The sequence below is a fragment of the Mus musculus genome, chromosome 6 (assembly GCF_000001635.26).
Source record: "Mus musculus strain C57BL/6J chromosome 6, GRCm38.p6 C57BL/6J".
NCBI lineage: Eukaryota > Metazoa > Chordata > Mammalia > Rodentia > Muridae > Mus > Mus musculus.
Window position 1 is genome coordinate 148,431,998 of NC_000072.6, and position 19,959 is coordinate 148,451,956.

Genomic DNA, 19,959 nt, shown 5'->3' on the forward strand with positions numbered 1-19,959 from the left:
CATGCACACAAACACACACATTCTCTCACACACATACATACACATTCTCACACACATACATACTCACATACATTCTCTCACATACATGCACACACACATTCACATGCTCTCTCACACACATACAGAGTCCCATATACACTCACACTCTCTCTCTCTCTCTCTCTCTCTCTCTCTCTCTCTCTCTCACACACACACACACACACACACACACACACACACCTGGGATTTCCCTGGTACATAGGATTATCCTCTGTACCTCACTCAGCTCCCCTGGCATGAGTGCCTGCCCACACCTGTAACCCTGGTGTAGACCACGTCCACTGACATCAGATTTGTTTCTGCTGCCTGTTTGGCATTCAAACTTCTGTAACCAAGGGTCCCTTCACTAACATCTGAAAGCTCCTCTCCATGGTAGCTCTTTCACAGTCAGCTTGCAGAAAGGAACCAGCTCATAGCTTCTTCCACTCTGTATTGTCCCATGAATGGCATCACTCTAGTGCCTCCGTGATAGAAAAGCTACCTGACTCTTTCCTCTCAGGAGAACTGTAGTGGAGCAGAGACTAGGCGCACAGATAGCTGGAAATGCCTCCGATATGAGCTACACTGTACCAAGGACAAAGTGATATTCGTATCTTCCTAGACATAGGCCTCATGGGGTACCCATGGGCACCAAACTTCTTAAAGCGACCTTCAGCTATGACTCCCTGCTCCCAACCCATCTTAAGGTAGTTGAAAGCATATCTGGGGTGAAGCCTGAAATCTGGACCCAGGCAGGGGATTATCAGAGCTATGAGACATGGTTCTCAAAGTTCAATGGAATGCACACAGGGCCAGCAAGCTCAGCAGAAAAGTCAATGTGCTCAGCGGTAAGCATTCTTTTAAAAATAAAAACAAAAACAAACAAATAACTCATCCAGGAAAGGAGGGGGGAAGATGTAAGTATAGCCCCTTTATCATTTCTTTTGTGCATGTGCACATGTATACAGAGATATGTGTGCATGTGCATTTGAAGAAGAACCTCGGCTGTCATTTCCCAGGTGCTATCCACCTCGATTTTGAGACAGATCAACAAATGGACTAAGCTTGCCAGCCAGCAAGCCTCAGGGATCTGCCTGTCTCTGCCTCCCTAGTATTGAGTTAATAAGCATAGTACTGCTACTAAGCCTGGCCTTTAAAAAAAAATGGGTTCTGGATGATTGAACTCAGGCCCTCGTGCCTGCAAGGCAGCATTCTACTGTGCTACTCCCCAACTCTTGTCATTTCTGATATTTTTCCTGGGTGTTCATAACTCAGTATGACCCACTGAACACACCTATCTATGTCTGGTGTTCCCCACCTCAAGCTGTACTGTGGCTCTCAAATGCTTGAGAATGGTTTCCATGGTCATCTTATATCAATCATTCAATCAATAGATAACATCTGGTTCAGCTTATTTTCCCTGTAAGGCAAACCCCATAGGCCATCAATCATGCTGCATCTCTTCCGCATTACCTCTAGTTCTAGAGACAAATCAACAAATCACTACTTCATCTGAAGAAACAAACTATGCAACTGAACGGAGCTCGGTCCTCTCATCTTCACTATGAGAAAGCTACTCCCCGGGAAAGGTGCCAACCACCATTACTGTCTCCTTGGCACTCCAAGTAATGACAGACTAAAGGGAAAGACATTAGAGGGAGGGAAACGGTGTGTATGTGTGTGTATGTTTGGGGCGGGGGGTTGGGGATGGGTAGACTGGTGACCACACAGGAAAGAGAACATGTTCAAGAAACCTGTTAAGAGAAACTCAGCAAGTAACTAGAACTTAATGCCACATATCTTCGTTACAGTTGTAACTGAGCTGTTAATTTCGCCACATATCTTAGTAACAACTGTAACTAAGCTGTTAATTTTGCATTTACTTTTTTTTGGAAACCATGTGTTTTCTAGCACACACACAGGGCCTATCCACAGTTAACAAATAACCTAAGTTAGGCAGAGTCCTGCTGGGACTCCTGACTCAAATATCTGGGTTGCAGATGTAGCTGTCTCTTGTGAGACTATGCCGGGGCCTAGCAAACACAGAAGTGGATGCTCACAGTCAGCTAATGGATGGATCACAGGGCTCCCAATGGAGGAGCTAGAGAAAGTATCCAAGGAGCTAAAGGGATCTTCAACCCTATAGGTGGAACAACATTATGAACTAACCAGTACCCCTGAGCTCTTGACTCTAGCTGCATATGTATCAAAAGATGGCCTAGTCGGCCATCACTGGAAAGAGAGGCCCATTGGACACGCAGACTTTGTGTGCCCCGGTACAGGGGAACGCCAGGGCCAAAGGGGGGGAGTGGGTGGGTAGGGGAGTGGGGGTGGGTGGGTAAGGGGGACTTTTGGTATAGCATTGGAAATGTAAATGAGCTAAATACCTAATAAAAAATGGAAAAAAAAAAAAAAAAAAAAAAACAAATATCTGGGTTGGAGGCTTTATCCCCAAAGCACCGAGCTTTGACCAGCTGGCTATAAAATGGAGGCTTCCCCCATCTCTCTCTGGTCCGCAAATACTCTAGAATATTGTGCATTTAAGGATTATTAAGGAAATTGCTAAACTATAGGAGTTTGATTAAAAACAAAAACAAAAAAACAAATAAACTCAGGGCCAAGAGGAGCTAGCTTTGCCTGGCAGGAGGCCTGGAGAGTCCTAGACACACACTTGCCAGGCCTCAAGATGCACCTGGCTCAGGGCACTAGAGTGGCAGAATCTACCAGGCAAGTGTGAGCAAACTCGGGGCTCAGGGTTTTACTAGGGCTTCATTATTTGGTCCATTTGATTTACACTCAATCTGAAGTTCCTTCCCCTTCTTCAAATGAGAGGAAGAGTTGATAGTACACATTACATTTTTAGTACGACCATCTGAAGCATAGGGCCTACATTGAGATACCTGCTCCTCAGGTGTGGCAAACCCATTAGTCCCTGTGAATATGAAATTCCTCATATTGAGAAATTCCAAGAAAGGTTTCTCTGAAGTAAACCAAACCAAACCCCAAAAAAAAAGAAAAAAAAAAAAAAAAAAAAAAAAAAAAAAAAAAAACAGACCAAATCTAGATGGCTGTATTAGAGCAAAGGAAGTCATAGCCTGGGGTAAAGTAAAGGAAGATGTAGCCCAGGCTAGTACATTTGACAAGACTTTGAGGTCCCGGTGTTTCCTATGGTAACTTTGTAAAAAGCAGGACATCGGCATGGATGGATCTTAATCACCCAAAGGAAGAAGGGGTGGAGCCTCGTTCTGGGTTTTCCCTCAGCCTTGAACTTGTGGCATGCACCCTGCAGCTATTTAGGCTTCAGTGCTACCCTGGGGGAAAGGGTGAACGGTGCCAGACTAAAGATAGCCGTTCTCTCAACATTATAACTGAGAGTCACAATCCTCCTTTAACAACCAAAGCTGCCCTTGATCTGAGATCCTCTGCAATATCTAAGGGAATCCTTTCTTCCTCCACTTTTTTCTTTGAGAGAGCAAAGAAAAAGGTAAATTAAGACAGAAAACTGGGCCGGGCATGGTGGCGCACGCCTTTAATCCCAGTACTTGGGAGGCAGAGGCAGGCGGATTTCTGAGTTCAAGGCTAGCCTGGTCTTCAGAGTGAGTTCCAGGACAGCCAGGGCAACACAGAGAAACCCTGTCTCAAAAAAACCAAAAAACCAAAAAACAAAAAAAAAAAAAAAAAAAAAAGCAAAGACAGAAAACTGGGCTGGAGAGAGTGCCCAGTGGGTAAGAGCACTCTCTGCTTTTCCAGAGGACCTGAGTTTGGTTCCCTTCAGGCAACTTACAATTTATCCATCACTCCAGCTCCAAAGACATCTGACAACCTCTACAGGCTCTGCACTCCAGTACATATGTAGATAGACAGACAGACACACACACAGAAAAAAAATGTAAAGACAGAAACCAAGAGGCTTCCCATGCAGAGCACAGCTCCACCTTTAATTTTTCAGCTCTGCAAGTAAGGCAAAGCTCTACGTGTTATAGACAGTTCTCAGAACACTGAAACCAGGAGCAAAAATGATGTCAGCAGTCGGGGTATGGAGGGTTTGGATAAGGGCAGTCTTTCAAATGGTCCATGTGTTGAGTGTTTGGTTCCTAGAAGGCGGATCAAACCAGTGCTACCCTGGGGGAAAGGGCAAATGATGTATGATAAGTGTTCACGCCATGAGGGCTCTGACCTAAGCAGAAACTATCCAGTGTTAGACTAGTAATTTGCTAGTGTTACAGGAAGGTGGAGTCTAGCTGGAGAAATAGATCACAGGGCAGGGGGCTCTTGGGGGCTTTATCTGGCCCCCATGATCTTCTCTGTCTCATTCTATACTTCCTGCTGCATGAGGTGGCAGCTCTGCCCTGTTATACCCTTCTGTCATGATGATGCTCTGCTTCACCTAGGCCCAGAAACCATGGAGCCAGGCAATCACACACTAGAACTGTGAGCTAAAATATGACGTACCTCTCTCCCTGCCTCCCTTCCTCCCTCCCTCCTTTTCATCCTCGCTTAACTAATCTCACATATTCTGTCACAGTGCTGAAAAGGTGACTAACAGACCAGCATAAGAAAGTGAAAGTGAAAACAGGGAGCGGGTGCAGATCAGGAGTCCTGGGCATGCCTCTGTGACAAAGTGATGTCTGAGCAGACCCTGAAAGCACAGAGAAAGCTGGCCCTGCCCAGCATGGGGAAGGGCTTTCTAGAAGACAGCTCACTGCAGAGGCCCTCAGCAGCAGTCTGCTCTGTAAAGGAACAAGGGTTCCAGGGTGCTGGGTGGAGACGACAGCTTAGACCACAGGGTAGAGTCCAGGACTTTGCAGGCAGAAGCCACGTCTTATCAGTGAGAGGGACACACTACCATTCTTTTGGTGTGACCAAGCATTCCTCAGTCCTCAAAAAGAGGAATGACTGACTACACGCAAACCTGGAAAAAGTAAGAGTGTGGCTGCAAAGAAAATAGAAGGATATTTGTCGATAAAAACAGATTACTTTTGAAGGCATTCCCTGATTTGCTTTGGGGACAAACTTGTAAATCCTCCCCCACCCCTCAATTTAGTACTCTGTTCCTGGCTTCCTATACAACCAGACTGAGGTCTCAACTTCACCCTGTGACATGATCACAGTCTCTACCTCCAGGGCTTTTTTTGTAGTATAGAAATTTTCAAAGTTTGGGGTTTCTTTCTTCCTTCCTTCCTTCCTTCCTTCCTTCCTTTCTTTCTTTCTTTCTTTCTTTCTTTCTTTCTTTCTTTCTTTCTTTCTTTCTTTCTTTCTTTCTTTCTTGGTTCTTTGTGAATTTCCCATCATGCATCCCAATCCCACTCATCTCCCTGTCTTTTCGTACCTGCCCTCCACCCTTGCAACCTCCCCTTCGAAGAAAAAAGAAATCTCCTTGTGGAAGCTGTAATGTGTGACAGTGTGTCCCAAAATACCCTTTGTCAACACATCTTCACTTGCAAATGTTCATCGCAATGAGTCATGGGTCTGGTTTGAGACCTCTGGCTCCTGCTACACCATCAATCCTGGATCCTCTAAGATATCCTGTTGCTGCTGTCTTGTGTCATGAAGATCCTGCAGCTTTGGATCTGCAGGAACCAGCTCTTTTACATGCTTTAGTCCTTAACAGATGGGGTAGGCCAGCTCAAAGCCCTGGATTTGGGGCTAGGTGGCAGCTGAGTTGGTCAGCCCACCAGCTTTCCTGCATCCACACCACCAGGGTGAGCTCTCCAAGCACTGCCTTAGCTAGCTCACCCAACACCACAGCTGGCAAAGGGTAGAGCCAACTCTCCTGCTCTCATGCCATAGGGGGCAAGCTCACCGAAGATCACTTTAGCAGGGTCAACTATATTGTGCTGCCCAAGCAAGGTACAGGGCCTGCTCTCCCAAGTGCTGCAGACAGAGGGGCTGGACCAGCTCTCCCACTCTCATGACTTCAGGGCAGGGTGGTTTTGTTTGTTCTCTAATGTCATTTCCCTCCTGCCCCACTAGAGTTTTTACTGCCTTCAATCCTTTTTTTTACTTGTCTATGTCTCCATCAGAGAACACCCACCCTGGGTACCTTAATCAAACATCCCAGGCCATCTTCACTTATTGTCTAGAATAGGACAGAGAGCAGTTGTCACCCCTGCAGAGACAGACTGCCTGACAACAAGACCTCAAAGAGGTCAGATCAGTAGGAGTAGACACAAGATGAACATTTCACGGTCCTTGGGTGTAGGTGATGATAGCTAATGCTTGCACATTCTCAGAGTTGGCAGAATGCTACGGCTACTAAGATGCAAACTACTGGTAAAATCTGTCATTATCAGGCATTAAAGCATTGCAGGTCCCCACAACACACATATTAACATATTCTATTTTTTAGCTCTGACATTTAAGCCACCCACTTCACTCTTATGATTTATGTTAGTATCAGGAGTGTTCAGTAAAACTTTACAGCAAACAATGATCTAATAGCCTAAACATGGAAAGAAAAACCATGAGTTTAAGGTCCTGTAATTAGCCTTAGCTTCCCCATCTTCAGTGCTGAAGACTATAGTCTCTTCAGGCAGGTTCCATTCACTGACTTAATGGAAATTTCCACAGGAACTTCTTCCCAAGAGGATAAAATGAAAACACTAAGTACCTTTTAAATCAATCAAAGCAATTTTTCAAGGGGTGTTATGGGCACTGTGGCCTTCTGTTCTGTCAGTTTAGTATCTACAGAAACGTTTAATGCATCCCTCCTGATTTCAGAGGTAGTGACCAGGGTGGGGAAATGACATTATGTCCTTCACAGGAAAATGGACGCAACTGCAGATCAGAAAAATCAACTATCAGATGTTTCCTCTCACAGGTAGAACTTGGAGTTTATAGATATAACACACACACACACACACACACACACACACACACACACACACATGGCATGCAGGTGAGCCCAGAGAAGAGGTAAGGGGGCAGCTAAGACAAAGGGGAGGAGGGGAGGATATGGGCTGGGATACAGTGTCAGTACAGGATACACTCGAGTGAAAACAGTCTTTGTGAAGACCTCCGACCCCAGTTATGTACACTGAATAAACACCAATAAAAAAGAAATTAAGGGTAAAAACAGAAGCAGAATCAAAAGTGTGTGAGGTCTGTGGAGAAGGAAAACACTCTTTGTTTCTCCTTTACTTCCGTCTAAAAATATTCCTGCACGTCCTTGCTCAGGAGCGTTTAAGACTGGGCAAGAGGGCTGATGAACTAGCACCACAGATACCACATGCCAGAATATCTTGGTACTGGCACCCTCAGCAACTGAAAAGGAGCTGAGGGAGTCAGCAGGCCTGTAACCCGAGCTAGTGATGTCACCTCCAGGAGTAGTCAGCACTTCATATTTAATCTGCATGAGACCCCACAGCCTGAAAACCTGCACCAACCTTCTCTGCCTGACCATGGCCACTCCACTCCTTTGGTCACTGTCAGTTAGAGTGGCCAACTCTTCTACAGTAAATGAGGTGTGAAACCCCCCAGGGTCTCTGGGGCCAGCCCTAGCACCCTGGGAAGAGCCACCCTGGGAAGGGCGTTCTAGAAACAGTCTCAATGTTGATAGCTAAAGTGAAGAGTACAATCCTGTCACAACTTGTTTCCCTGCTCTGGTCCTTGAAATTGTTATGATCTGGTAAACTTTTCCTCAGTCAACTTAACCCTTTATGTGAGAAACATGATCAGGCTGTTTACTAAGCAGGTGCCACTGTTATTCTTTATACAGAGCATTTGTCCAGACAAAAGAATTATGTATCACTTGATTATGTTTGTTCTTTTTTAAAAAGGGTTTATTAACTTATTTTACTTATATGAGTATACTGTAGCTATCTTTAGAGACACCAGAGGGCATCAGATGTTTTTGAGCCACTATGTGGTTGCTGGGAATTGAACTCAGGACCTCTAGAAGAGCAGTCAGAGCTCTTAACTGCTGAGCCAGCTCTCCAGATCAATTATGTTTGTTCTTAAGGGGGTTACTACCTCCCATGCAATATGTGACACACAGTCAATGTATCAAGGATATAAACTTACTTTTATTAAGAAAAGTTTTTAAAATTTGATTTGGGGTTCTATGAGAACAAAAATATAAGGTACAAAAATAGAGAAAGTGGATAAACTACGGGACATCTATACAGTGGAATACCACTCAGAAGTGAAAAGGAATTAACTCTTCATTGCACACAAACATCTGAATAAGGCTCCAAAGAAATGCTGAGAGAAAGAGAGAGAGAGAAACCAACCTCAATAAAGTATGTATGAAACAATTCTGCTATGATAAAACTATAGAGATGGAGAATTCGTGGTCGTCTTGGGTCAAGTGGGAGTTTTATTGATTAGGTGTTAGATCTTAGGCGCATGGCTACAGTGAGGAAGTATATCATCCACAAGATGGAAGTGCTCTAGGCATTGTGACTGTAGTAGAATCTCAGAAATTGATGCCTGTCATGAAACTGCAGAGAACTAAATATACACCAAGATAAATAAAATATGCATTCAAAAGCTGATGAAATTTAGGGGATGGGGTATCTCATAGAAATGTTAATTTCCTAGCACCCAGGACCATTTAGCCCAGAGGTGGAAACACGAATGGGCTGCATACTCCCACATCAATCACTGATTAAGAAAATGCCTTTCAGGCTTGCCTACTGCCTGATACTATGGAGGCCTTTTCTCAATTAAAGTCATCTCCCTCACAGATGACTCTAATTTGTTTCAAGTTGACATAAAAACTAACCAGGACACTAGGCCAATGCTTGATGCATACCAAATAAAATAGTTTTCCATCCCTTCTTGCAGGTTCAAATTATGCAGATCTAACTAGGCGTGGTGGCTCACTGAATGTGTAATCTCAGCATTTAGGAGGCTGAGGCAGGATTATGATCAGTAAAGAGCTAGCCTGGACTACATAGTGAATCCCAAGCCAGCCCGAGCTATGGAGTGAGAGCATATCTCAAGAAACAAACAACAACAAAGAAGAAGGTAAAAGAAAAGAAAGAAAAACAAACTATTAAAAGTATCTGAAGTCTTCAAGGACCTTGAGCTTCTTGCTGCTGCACTGGACCATGGGGCACACTTCATTTACTATAGATGAGTTGGCCATTCTAACTGAAAGTGACCGAAGGAGCAGAGGGGATTGCGATGCTTTCTCTTCCAGATGAGGTAACTATTCCAAATCACACCCTGTGCTCTGTAGACTCACAGCTCAATTGGCCCATTAAGAAAAAGAGGGGCTGGGCGTGGTGGTGCAGGCCTTTAATCCCAGCACTCAGGAGGCAGAGGCAGGCGGATTTCTGAGTTTGAGGCTAGCCTGGTCTGCAGAGTAAGTTCCAGGACAGCCAGGGCTATACAGAGAAACCCTGTCTACAAAGAAACAAAAACAAACAAATAGAAAAAAGAAAAGAAAAGAAAAAGAGGGGGAGATTCCTCTGTGTCTCTATTTGCTTTCTATTGCTGTGATAAACACAACACACACGTGCACACACACACAATATCTATCTACCTAGGGAGAAAAAGGTTTATTTACCTTACAGGTCTGCACCATAGTCCCATCATTTAGCGAAGTCAAGGCAGGAACCAACATGGTTTGCTCAGCTCAGGAATGACACCACTCACAGTGGGCTGAGCTTACTGGTTTGCTCAGCCCATGAATGACACCACATCAATCATTAATCAGGAAATGCCCACACAAGCTTACCTACCAACCAATTTGATGGGAGCATCGTTTTCTCAACTGAGTTTCCCTCTTCCTAGATGAACCTAGCTTGTGACAAGTTGAAAAAGAAAGAAAGGAAGAAAGAAAGAAACCAAACAACCAAAAAAAAAAAAAAAAAAAAAAAAACCCAAAACCAAAGAGCAACAGTCTTAGACAACTGCACCAGAAACAGGTTGCATATCCTTCCTTTTCCCCATTCTGCCAGCCCTGTTCATTCCCCATCCCCATCCCCATCACTATCCCCAACCCCTCCGCAGGGTGGGGGCAGGGGCGATGAAGTCAAGCTAGTGATAAAAGGTGGAGGTGGATAGCCCCTCCTCCTCTGGCTTGGCAGAGTTCCTATTAGGAACTATTAAAAACACTTGGACAGCCAGCACCTTACACTTACTATGCCCGTCCTCCAGCAGCAGGCATTCAGCCCTGACGCTTTAAATGGAAACTGTTCTCAGGCCAGGGACCAGGGTAGGCTCCAGGGCTGTAAAAAGTCCGCATATGGAGTGCAGTGAGCTTATACACCTTCAAATTAATCAACAGCCTCACCCAGTCCATGAAAACGCCTATCGTCCATCCAGTGTAAAAAGAAGCGTTCCTAGTTTTATGATTTAAAAAAAAGAAAAAAAGCACTTGGGAAATTAAAAGGGCTGAGAAACTCTTCAGCTAAGGCTATCTTTGGGATGAAAACTAACACAACTTTCCAAAGATAAATGTTTATAAAACATCTCCTTGGGAGTCAGATGTGTTATTTTCTCGCCGTCTTTAAAACATTAGTTTATTCGAAAGAATTACGTGAAAGACAGCTGCAGGTTTTCCTTTTCTCTCCAAAGCTCTGGGCCTGAAGGCTCACGCTAACTGTTATTTTGCCAGCTGTCCCCAGAGATCAGTGCCATAAACTATGGTTCCTATGGCAAAGATTTGAAAACGAGTTAATACGGAGCTAATACCCTGTGAGCTGCTGTGTTCTGAACGCACACCAGCTCAAACGCGGAGCAAAGTTACACTGGATGGAGCTCATCGGTTTGGTTCCAACCCGTCCTTTCCCTCAGGATTCAAGCAGATACACCACCCTACAAATGCGTACTCTCAGTCCGGTTCCACTACTTCACACCAGAAATGCTGAGTCATGGTTCCGGGGCTGGGGAAGGGGCTCTCTGCGCCCTTGCACGTTCTCAGTGTGGGTCCCGGAGGCTGGGTGCAGCACCCGGGATGCAGAGGCTGGGGCTGGAAATGCCCGGGTTAGGGAGGCTATTAGCATCCCAGTACGCAAAGCCCGGTGCTCAGAGTAGGGTGCCTGACACCTCTCCCTAGCTCCTACCTGGAACACCCACAGCATAGCAGCTTCAGGAGCATCGTAGGCCACCTGGTCCGGTCCCTTTATTCCTCATCTGCCCAGCAGTACAACCTCCCTGGAGAAGCTGACAACTTGGAGCATCGCCACCCTCTGGAACCCGCTAATCGCGGGTAGGAAAAGCTCCAGCGAGAAGTCTGCCATCCTTGAAGCCCCGGGGGACATAGCAGGCAGAACTCGGTCCCAACTCCGCAGCCAGGAAGCGCGGGAGAACCTAGGTTTAGCTGGGAAGATATAGGGCAGAGCAGAGATCTCCCCGAGTAGCGCGGAGAGTACCCAAAACAGAGCCAGAAGAAAACGATGTAGTGCTTCAGAACCTGAGCAAAGCCTTGAGAACCTTAAGCTGTCCCGGGTAATGACCAGAGGTAGAGCCAGGTGGATTCAGGACTAAGCCTGGAGCAATAGGATCAGAGTCCGACCCGAGAGAACCCAGCCAGAGCAACGAGATCTCGGGGCAGAGCGGAGAGAACCTCGTTCAGAGAAAATCTGGGGCTGCGCTGACAGAATACTAGAGTTGTGAGGGCCTGGGACAGACCCTGGAGAACACTTAAGATAGAATCAGGAGCGCCAAGCATAGAGCCCAGAGGACCTGGGGCAGAGATTGGAGAACGGAACAGGGCAGAGATGCAAAGCGTAGAACCTAGAGGACCAGACTGAACAGCCAGAACACAAGATAAATCCAGGAGGATCTGGCTGATGACTAAAAGACCAGGGGTAGAACTGAGAGAAAGGGGAGAACAACCTAGAGGAGGTACCGAGGGACCTGTCAGAAGTGTCCCCGCCGTACCATCCCTTCTCCAAGGAGAGGCGTCTAGACCCCAGGACGCACAGGCTCACCTGAAGGACAGCACGCACAGTGGCCGATAGGACTTGTGGCTGGTGCTGTCCGCCAGGCCCTTGCCCCAGAAGTCGTTAGCGAAGATGGCCCAGCGCAGCGGTGTCCCGGGCCGCACGTCGGGGTTGTTCACGATCGCCCACACATCGTCGTGTACAAACTCGCCCCGCAGCGAGCGGCCGTAGCAAAGGCAGCTGGCCCCAGCTAGCAGCGCCGCGGCCCCCGCTGGAACCAGCCCGCAGCGCGGGCGCCGCGAGGGCGCGCGCTCCCCGCCGCCGCGGTCCCCGCGGGTCACCAGCATCGCACCGCCCGCACGGCCGCTCCCGCGCAGCGCGCATCCTCCCCGGCCGGGACCCGGGCGCGCAGCGGCCTGCTTGGCTCAGGCATCGCACGCCCACTGTCCCCGCCCGGGCGCCCGGTGCTCTGCCGCCGCGGTGGCCCAGCTGCAAATAAACAGCGATCCCCCCGCCTCCCCGGGCCATCGCCGCCGCCTCCGCCCACTCTGCGCATGCCCGCTTGCGCGCCTCCGCCTCCTGGATCCTGGGACCTGAGGTCCCCAACACCTGGCCTCTACCAGCTGGCGCTGAGTCCGGGACAGCCAGAGCGCGCAGGTTTAGCGGGTCGCCGCAGGGCTTGAGGGGACACGCGGGAAGGCCACCCAGGGTCCCACCGGGTACGCCCAACTGCTTTCCCAGACCAGTCCCCAGCCGGTCTCAGCTGCGGAGGGGCAGGTCCCCGCCGCCTCCCGGCCGCAAATCGGCAGGCTTGTCAGGTACTCAGTCTGGACCCGGACACCCTCTCTCCCTGGAGGCGTGAGCGATTCGAAACCAGCTGGACAGATGGGGGACAAGCTCCAGCACCCGCAGGGCTTAAAGTCTTCCAAGGTGCTATGCCCCAGTCCTGGGAACGCAACGCGCGCAGCAGTCCTTTCCCCAAAGCCCAGGGGTGCATCCCCGGCTGTGAACTGCCTCCTTGCTGTTTCTGCTGCTGCTTATAATAAGCCCGGTTTTGATTTTTATTTCCGTATGGGAAGCTCTTCCTTTTGTTTTTCCCTTAAACTCTTAAGCAATGAAGGAGGCGCTGAACACATTACTTCTGGCTTTCTTTTGGTTTTGGTTTTGAGACCCTGCCTTAGGCTGACATTCAGGCAGTCCTGGGCATTGGCTACAGAAGCCAGGCTGATCTCGAATCCTAGAGTACCCCCTACCTCAGCTGCCCAGGCCCAGCTACTTTACCTGCTATTTTACTGGTTGGATCTCTTGGGAATAATTATTGTCTCCTGGGAGACTGCCTTGACCCTTAAATACAAATTAAAACTATGGACTGCCTTGGCATTGCCTCTGGCTCAGAAACTTCCTGTCTTTCTCGAAACTGTTCTACTTTTGAATGCCAATCACAACAAATAAATGAGGTATTCCAGAAAAACACTGACTTCCCCTAATACTGAAAAGCCCCGTTGGTTCTTTCAGGCCACTTGTGAATGGACATGGCTTTATTACTGAAATTAACTGAGACTTCATACATCCAGACCCCAAACCTCAAAATAAAGTCGTCATTAAAACAAACAAAAGCCAAACAACATCAAACTTTTGACAAGAAAGAAAAGAAACTTGAAATGGAAAGGAGAATTTGTTCTTTGAGCCTCCCGATGGCTCCTTAAATTTAAACACCAGAGCACTTAATGCAGCAGTTCCCAAATTAACAGGGACATAGTCCAAGACAGGATCCATTCTTGCCTCTTTTGATGTTTTGTTTATTGTTGGTTTTTCTTGGTGAATCAAAATTGGTGAGAGAGGAGCAAAGCTGAAATCTTGTGTCCCAATGACAGCTTTCTTAGAACATCTGACCCTCAGTGACTGCTGAACCGAGACACACAGACACAGACACACACACACACACACACACCACACACACTTGTGTCCTTTGCTCCCTCCAGAGTAATAAAAAAAATGGATGTAGGTTTTACCTGGTGCACATTGTGCTAATGAAGGGTAGAGACACAAAGCTACTCAAGTACTGTGTGTGTGTGTGTGTGTGTGTGTGTGTGTGTGTGTGTGTGTGTGTGGTGAACAAGAGCTAACTAGGGACAATACCCTAAACCCAGGAGAGTGACTTCAAGAAGCACACTTCTTCACAGCATTCTTTCACAAGAGGCACACCTCCCCTCATCACAGCAGTTTGGGATTTTAGGTGAAGCAGAGTCAGAGTTGTCAGTGACAATGATCCTAATGAAGGGAACCCGAGATGAGACTCTAGAGAGAGGGAGAGGCATTCAGGAAGCTTAGCATGTATGTTCAGTATGTGGCATCTCAGTGCAGGCTGTCTCCAGCGATCAGTGACATTTTCACTATGTCTGCTTCAAATGATGGATTTGGAGTTCATTCAGAATCTAGATGGTCTCTCACTTACAAGGTTCAGCCCAGAGCTTTCCAGTTTGGCAGTGGTGTAAGAGCCATCCACTGCACAGAAACTGCACTTTGGGAAAGCACACAGTCAATGATGTGGTGATGCTGTGGTGTTCAGGTTGCTAACCTTGAAGCTCCACTGTCTGGAAGTATTAAATGTGTTTCAATTTATCACATCTTCAGAGCCCGACACATCTATGTTCAGAGCATGAACTGTGAACCAGGAGCACCCATAGGAAGATTCTCCGGGGACATCATTTCCTGACCTAATCCTGCTCTGTGCCGTAGAGTGCCACCGTCAGACAGCAGGTGCCATCAAACTGCTTGCTCCTCTCTCAAGGCACAGAACAACCATCTCAGCTAATAAAGGGCCCAAAAGGAAATTAGATTTAATATCTCACTGCTTAGTCTCCAATTATGGTTAAGAGCTTGGTAATTGCAGGAGTACTGCCTTCTAAGATATCTGTGTCCACCCAGGGCATTCTAAAACAAACGATTCCACCAGTACATTTGAGGCTCAGACAGGATCATTCATAAACATCACGGGAATGGGATTACTCAACAGTATTAGCACAACACTGGAAATTAATCAGTGGCAAGTCAATATTTTAATAAAACAGATTTTAAATTGACTGTTAAGATCCATTGTTTGGCCAAACCTTAGTGAGGGTTCATAATGTTATCTCGGGCCCATAGATGCTGTCCACTTTCCTGTAAAATCCAGTTTCAGCAAAGATACCTCTTAAATTTGATGATGCTAAGTATCTGATCAGCTTTATATTTACCATTCACTCAATGATGTCTGACCACCTTGGCTTCAGAATAATCCCGGTAGATCAGTTTAGGCAGAATCTTCTTGTACCTGCTACTTTTCTTGATACTGTGATAAAAACACCTGGAAAATGCAGTTTATGGGAGGAATGATTTATCTAGATAACAATCTGGGGAGATGGAGTGAGTCCTGGCAAGAAAGGCCTGGGGGTGAAAGAAAGATGGCAAGAGCTTGCTTTATCCCAGAGGATCAGGAAGCAGAGAGAGGATTGCAAGTAGGTCTGGGTTATATAAGTCAAGGCCCACCCCCACTGGCCTTTTGCATTCAAAGCACAGCACCTTCTTAACTCTGGCAGGGTATTTTAGCAGGATCCCATCCCCTGACACCCCACCCGGCGCGCGCACACACACACACACACACACACACACACACTTGGCTCCTGAATATCAGTTCCCAGTTGGCCCCTGGCTGCATTCAGGGTTGAGCCTGATCCCTTCCCCACAGAAAGATCTTGTTGCCATGGTTCTGTGCCTGTCACCATTATTCTGAACTAAGTCTGCCTGACTGTGCTTTAACAAGTATCATTCAATAATTTGTTTTTCCTTGAATAAAGACCACTGTGGTTTTCTTCATGCTAACAATACTCCCTAATCAGGTAGGTTAGATACAGGAAATCAAGTGCAATGTTACAAAGGCAGACATTTAGCAAAATAATTGAAAACAAAACTTAAAAATACTAATTTTTGATGTCTAGTAATTTAAACATTATCACTTTTTCAACCCTGTGGACAATAGGCAACCTCCCAGACTTGCCCATTGCTGAGTCAGGCAAATGTGGGGCAGTCTGGGATGTCACATGTCTGGGGTAGTGGTCTTCCCAGGTCCCAGACTGGTGGCTGCAGAGGCTGAACTTTAACATTCAATCACATAGAGAGCAAATTCTGCCACTCTGTTCCTACAAGTCAAAAGCATGCATGTAGACACTACCATGGCATGTTAGAGGAAAGGAAAATACCCCCTTTTTTTTTCATCCCTGTCCTTTTGGCTCTTATCTGGGTCCGAATAATAGATGAACAAGAAAAGACTATAAACTGATTTAATATATGACTTGCAAGTCCTAGAAGGCATACAGGAATGAATACCCAAAGACAGTTAAACCTGGTAGATTTTTTTTTTCATTTTATTTTATGCGAATAGATGTGCTTTGCCTGCCTGAATGTCAGTGTATCATGTGCATGTAATGCCAACAAATGCCAGAAGAGGGCGTCAGAGCCCCTGGGACTTGAGTTACAGCCAATTGTGAGCTGCCATGTGGAGCTGGAAATCGAACTCTGGTCCTGTGGAAGAGTAGCCAGTGCTCTTAACCACTGAGCCTCTCCTGTGCTCCAGTCTGGTGATTTTACATTCAGTTTGCTGGGGGATAGAAGATCATAGGAGGACATGATAGGACAGGCTGTGTGAGCAGACTGTGGTAACCAGGGAAACCTGGCAGAGCTGAGTTGCCCCATCCCTGCACAGCTGGGAGAACTTGACCTGACAGGAACAATGAGGGACTGAAGAAATGAGAGGCACAGGGACACACAGAAAAATTGGGATGAGTTGGGGAGAGCTCTCTGATAGAGAGAGTACCTTGGAAGTTCAGTGAGTTTACCATGCATAGACTTGAACGGGGAAGCAGGGTTATTGCATACAACCAAACAAGAGGTGGATTATTGTATACAGCTGAACAAGAAGCCAGGTTTCGATAATCTCAGTAGGAGCGGGATCTGGAGGAGAACAGCCTTCAGGACATAAATATCTGGGAAAAGAAAGCAATGTTGGCTTTTCTTTGCATACACTATGAGCATTCACATTTGTATTGGCTTTGCCATTCCCATGGGCCTGAGGCTTTGGGACCTTCGATATTCTGTGCTTATGTCAAAGCATGCATGCTCACGGCTCACTCAGGACTTCACAAACACACAGGGGATCCTCTGCTCCTCACACTAATCCAGTCAGGTTGGTTCTGAGGCCTCCACATTTGGAGACTGACAGCCTTTCCACCTCTCACATGTTGACTGTAACAGCTCAGTCCTTCGCTGTCATGTTCAGTGACAGTTCAGCACAGTTCCCCAGTATGTGGCCATATCTGCAAGGGGAGGAACCTTCAGGAGGCCGGGTCCAGAGGGAGGTGTGAAATCAATGGAGCTATTCCCTCAAGAAGGAATGGCCTTTGGTTCTTCTCCTCTCCTTTGTTTCTTCTATAAGGTGAGGGTTTTTGTCCCTCCACACACTTTCCACCATGGTTGGCCCAAAGCAGTGGGGTCCTGACTGGGAGATGCTATCCAGGAAAGTGTGAGCCAAAAGTAAGCCTTCCTCTTTAAAGCTGATTGTCTGAGACAACAGTGGCCTTGTGACCAGCTTCAGGCAAAGTCAGGAGGCCCTTCTGAACCAATCGCTCATCTTGAATTCCTTCTGTTTGAAATATCCAGTGTGCCAAGGAGCCTTACTTTGGATTGAGTGCCCTGAGCCCTGTCAATGAAAAGACTTGAGTTCTCCAGAGCATTTGGAGTCTCTGGGTTTGAAACCACTGCCACATACAAAACAAATATCTTAAACCTTAAATTCAAACCATTATGCACACAGAAAAGAACACTGCTTTCCACACGCATCAAGTGTTACACGCATACATTTCTATATTGCACTTACAAATCAAAGTGCTTCTTTTAGTTTCTCATACACCCTCCGTAATTTACACAAAATGTCAGAAGCACTAAAATGCCATCGCATAAATTTACATTTAAAACTAAATTCAGAGTTCCACAGAACAAAGTTGTACGAAGAGTGAATTTTTTAGGTAAAACTCTCGATCAGGTTCATGACCTACCTCTTTATGCATTTTCTGCTTTGAGATGAGATGGGGAACATCTGGCCCGGTGTTGCATGACCTGAAACATTCTCAACAGCTCTTGTCACCAGTGGATCAGCAGAGAGGAGAATCCCAAGGTCTATGATGATGGTGGTGGTGATGATGATGTCCTGATCATAGTATGGATCATATATTGTGCTCACTCAGGTCCATCCTGTGCTACAAAGGTAACAACCCAAAACAGAGACATAGGTAGAGCCTCTTGGTAGTGCTCTAGAGGGTTCTCCACAGGTGGAAACCATCTCTGAATAAGACCAAGAGCTTATGAATAATTAGGCAACTATAAAATTATCAGCTTTGAGCACTGGTTGTTAGTGGCAGGGAGAGTGGGAAGCAGAGACACAGCTGTGGCTTGAAGGGGTCTTTTCAGAGACGTCTACTGGGCAAAGTGGAGTTCTTCAACACAGAAAAGAATTTCAGGATGGGTCTGTATGAAGTACATCTTGAGTTTATTAAAAGAGATCTTAGCATGGACCTAAGCACAGGCATTAACAGAATGAGAGGCATATAGAAAAGGATAATGCACGTGCACACACACACACACACACACACACACATACACACACACAAACATACACACACTCAGGAGAGCCACACCTAAGTGTATTAATAGAGGCCATGTATGTGACTTCTGAAGTTACATTGTTCAAAGGATCTCTGAAACTCTCCCCTCCCTCTCCCCCTCCCCCTCCCTCCCTCCCACCCTCTTCTCTGTAAATGGCATCATAGGGTGGCTCCTGAGGTGTCTCAGATAGCATCACAGTTGAAAAGGGGAAGGCACAGCTCACAAGGGCTGCACTGGGAAGTTAGGCCACATTTTTTTTTTTAAGACCATGAATGAAGTTCATAGTTTTGTTCACAAAATTCCCAGAAAATTGCAGATTTCTGGCTTTGAAAGGTGTTAAGAGCATACTTCAAGGTCATGTGTGTGAAAGCCTTAAGCATGGTTCATTGCTACTTTGACATTCTTGTTTGAAAACATCTCTAGGTAAGACCAATATTGTCTCTTTGACAGCCACCTTCACAGCAAATGTTGTTAACTGTACTGAGTTATTGGCTCTCAGCTGGTGAGTTGCTGCAGCCCGATTCATCCCATGTCTCCTTGACTTCCACTGTTTTTCTATCCTCATTTATCATTTTCGTCTTTTAAATTTAATTTTTCAAATGTCCATGTTTGGTAACTGGCTTATAAAATTCCTCAGGATTTCAGAATCAGTTTGTGTGAGTCCCCTCAACTTGACTCTATCCATTGTCAGATAGAATATGGCAGAGGTTGGTGTTACAGTTTCATAACTTAGAATTGAATAGCAAACATTGGAAGGTTATTATATTTGTGAAGAAAGAACTTTCCAAAGACAAGTCTGGCCTTTGTCCTTGGCCCCTGGGGAGGATCTAGAACATTCTGTCTGACAGGAATCTCTGCTGGTAGTTCAATGCTTGATCCAGAAGAAACCACGAGGCTCTGCCAGGAAAAGTTCTTTGGCCAGTTACCCACTACAAAGTCATGGCAAGCAACTGATACAAGGTGAACCAATGCAATAGCTACATCCACTGTCTGTGGGTTATATTTATATTCTTTCTAATCATCACGTGTACTTTTACATGTCTGCTTCAGCAAAACATCCTCTCACCTATCTGCTTCAGCAAAACATCACATGACATAACTGAGTCTCCAAAGAAACCAGAAATTTCCACTTCACACAGCCATCTGTAATTTCAGTTCCAGAGGATCAAACACCCTCTTCTGGGCTCCATAGGCATCTGGCACACATATGTTGTACAGATATGCATGCAGGCAAAACACCTATACATAAAATAAAATAAAATAAAATAATAAGAATAACTTAAAAAAATAAAGTTGCATATAAGCTCTAAGGTTAACTGCCTTCTTGTATTATGGTCCTTTGGGAGTTGCCATGACAATAAGTGTAATAAATCTGCAATTTCTCTTACTGTCTTTCTGTCATTTAATT

At 46.1% G+C, this 19,959-nt stretch overlaps 1 protein-coding gene across 6 annotated transcripts in view; it reads right to left on the reverse strand.

Annotated features, from left to right (window-relative positions):
• Window positions 1–12,773, reverse strand: part of Tmtc1 (transmembrane and tetratricopeptide repeat containing 1) — a 212,341-nt gene extending 199,568 nt beyond the window's left edge. For 2 of the 6 annotated variants that reach the window (NM_001347518.1, NM_198967.5), the window contains exon 1: window positions 11,904–12,355. In NM_001347518.1, coding sequence (NP_001334447.1) covers window positions 11,904–12,202 — 299 coding nt within the window. In that variant the 5' untranslated portion in view covers window positions 12,203–12,355. Of the gene's footprint in view, window positions 1–11,903 lie in introns of all 6 variants that reach the window. The other 4 variants (XR_001785149.2, XM_017321670.2, XM_011241618.3 and 1 more) reach the window with 4 other exon arrangements.
• Between the last annotated feature and the right edge of the window lie 7,186 nt (window positions 12,774–19,959).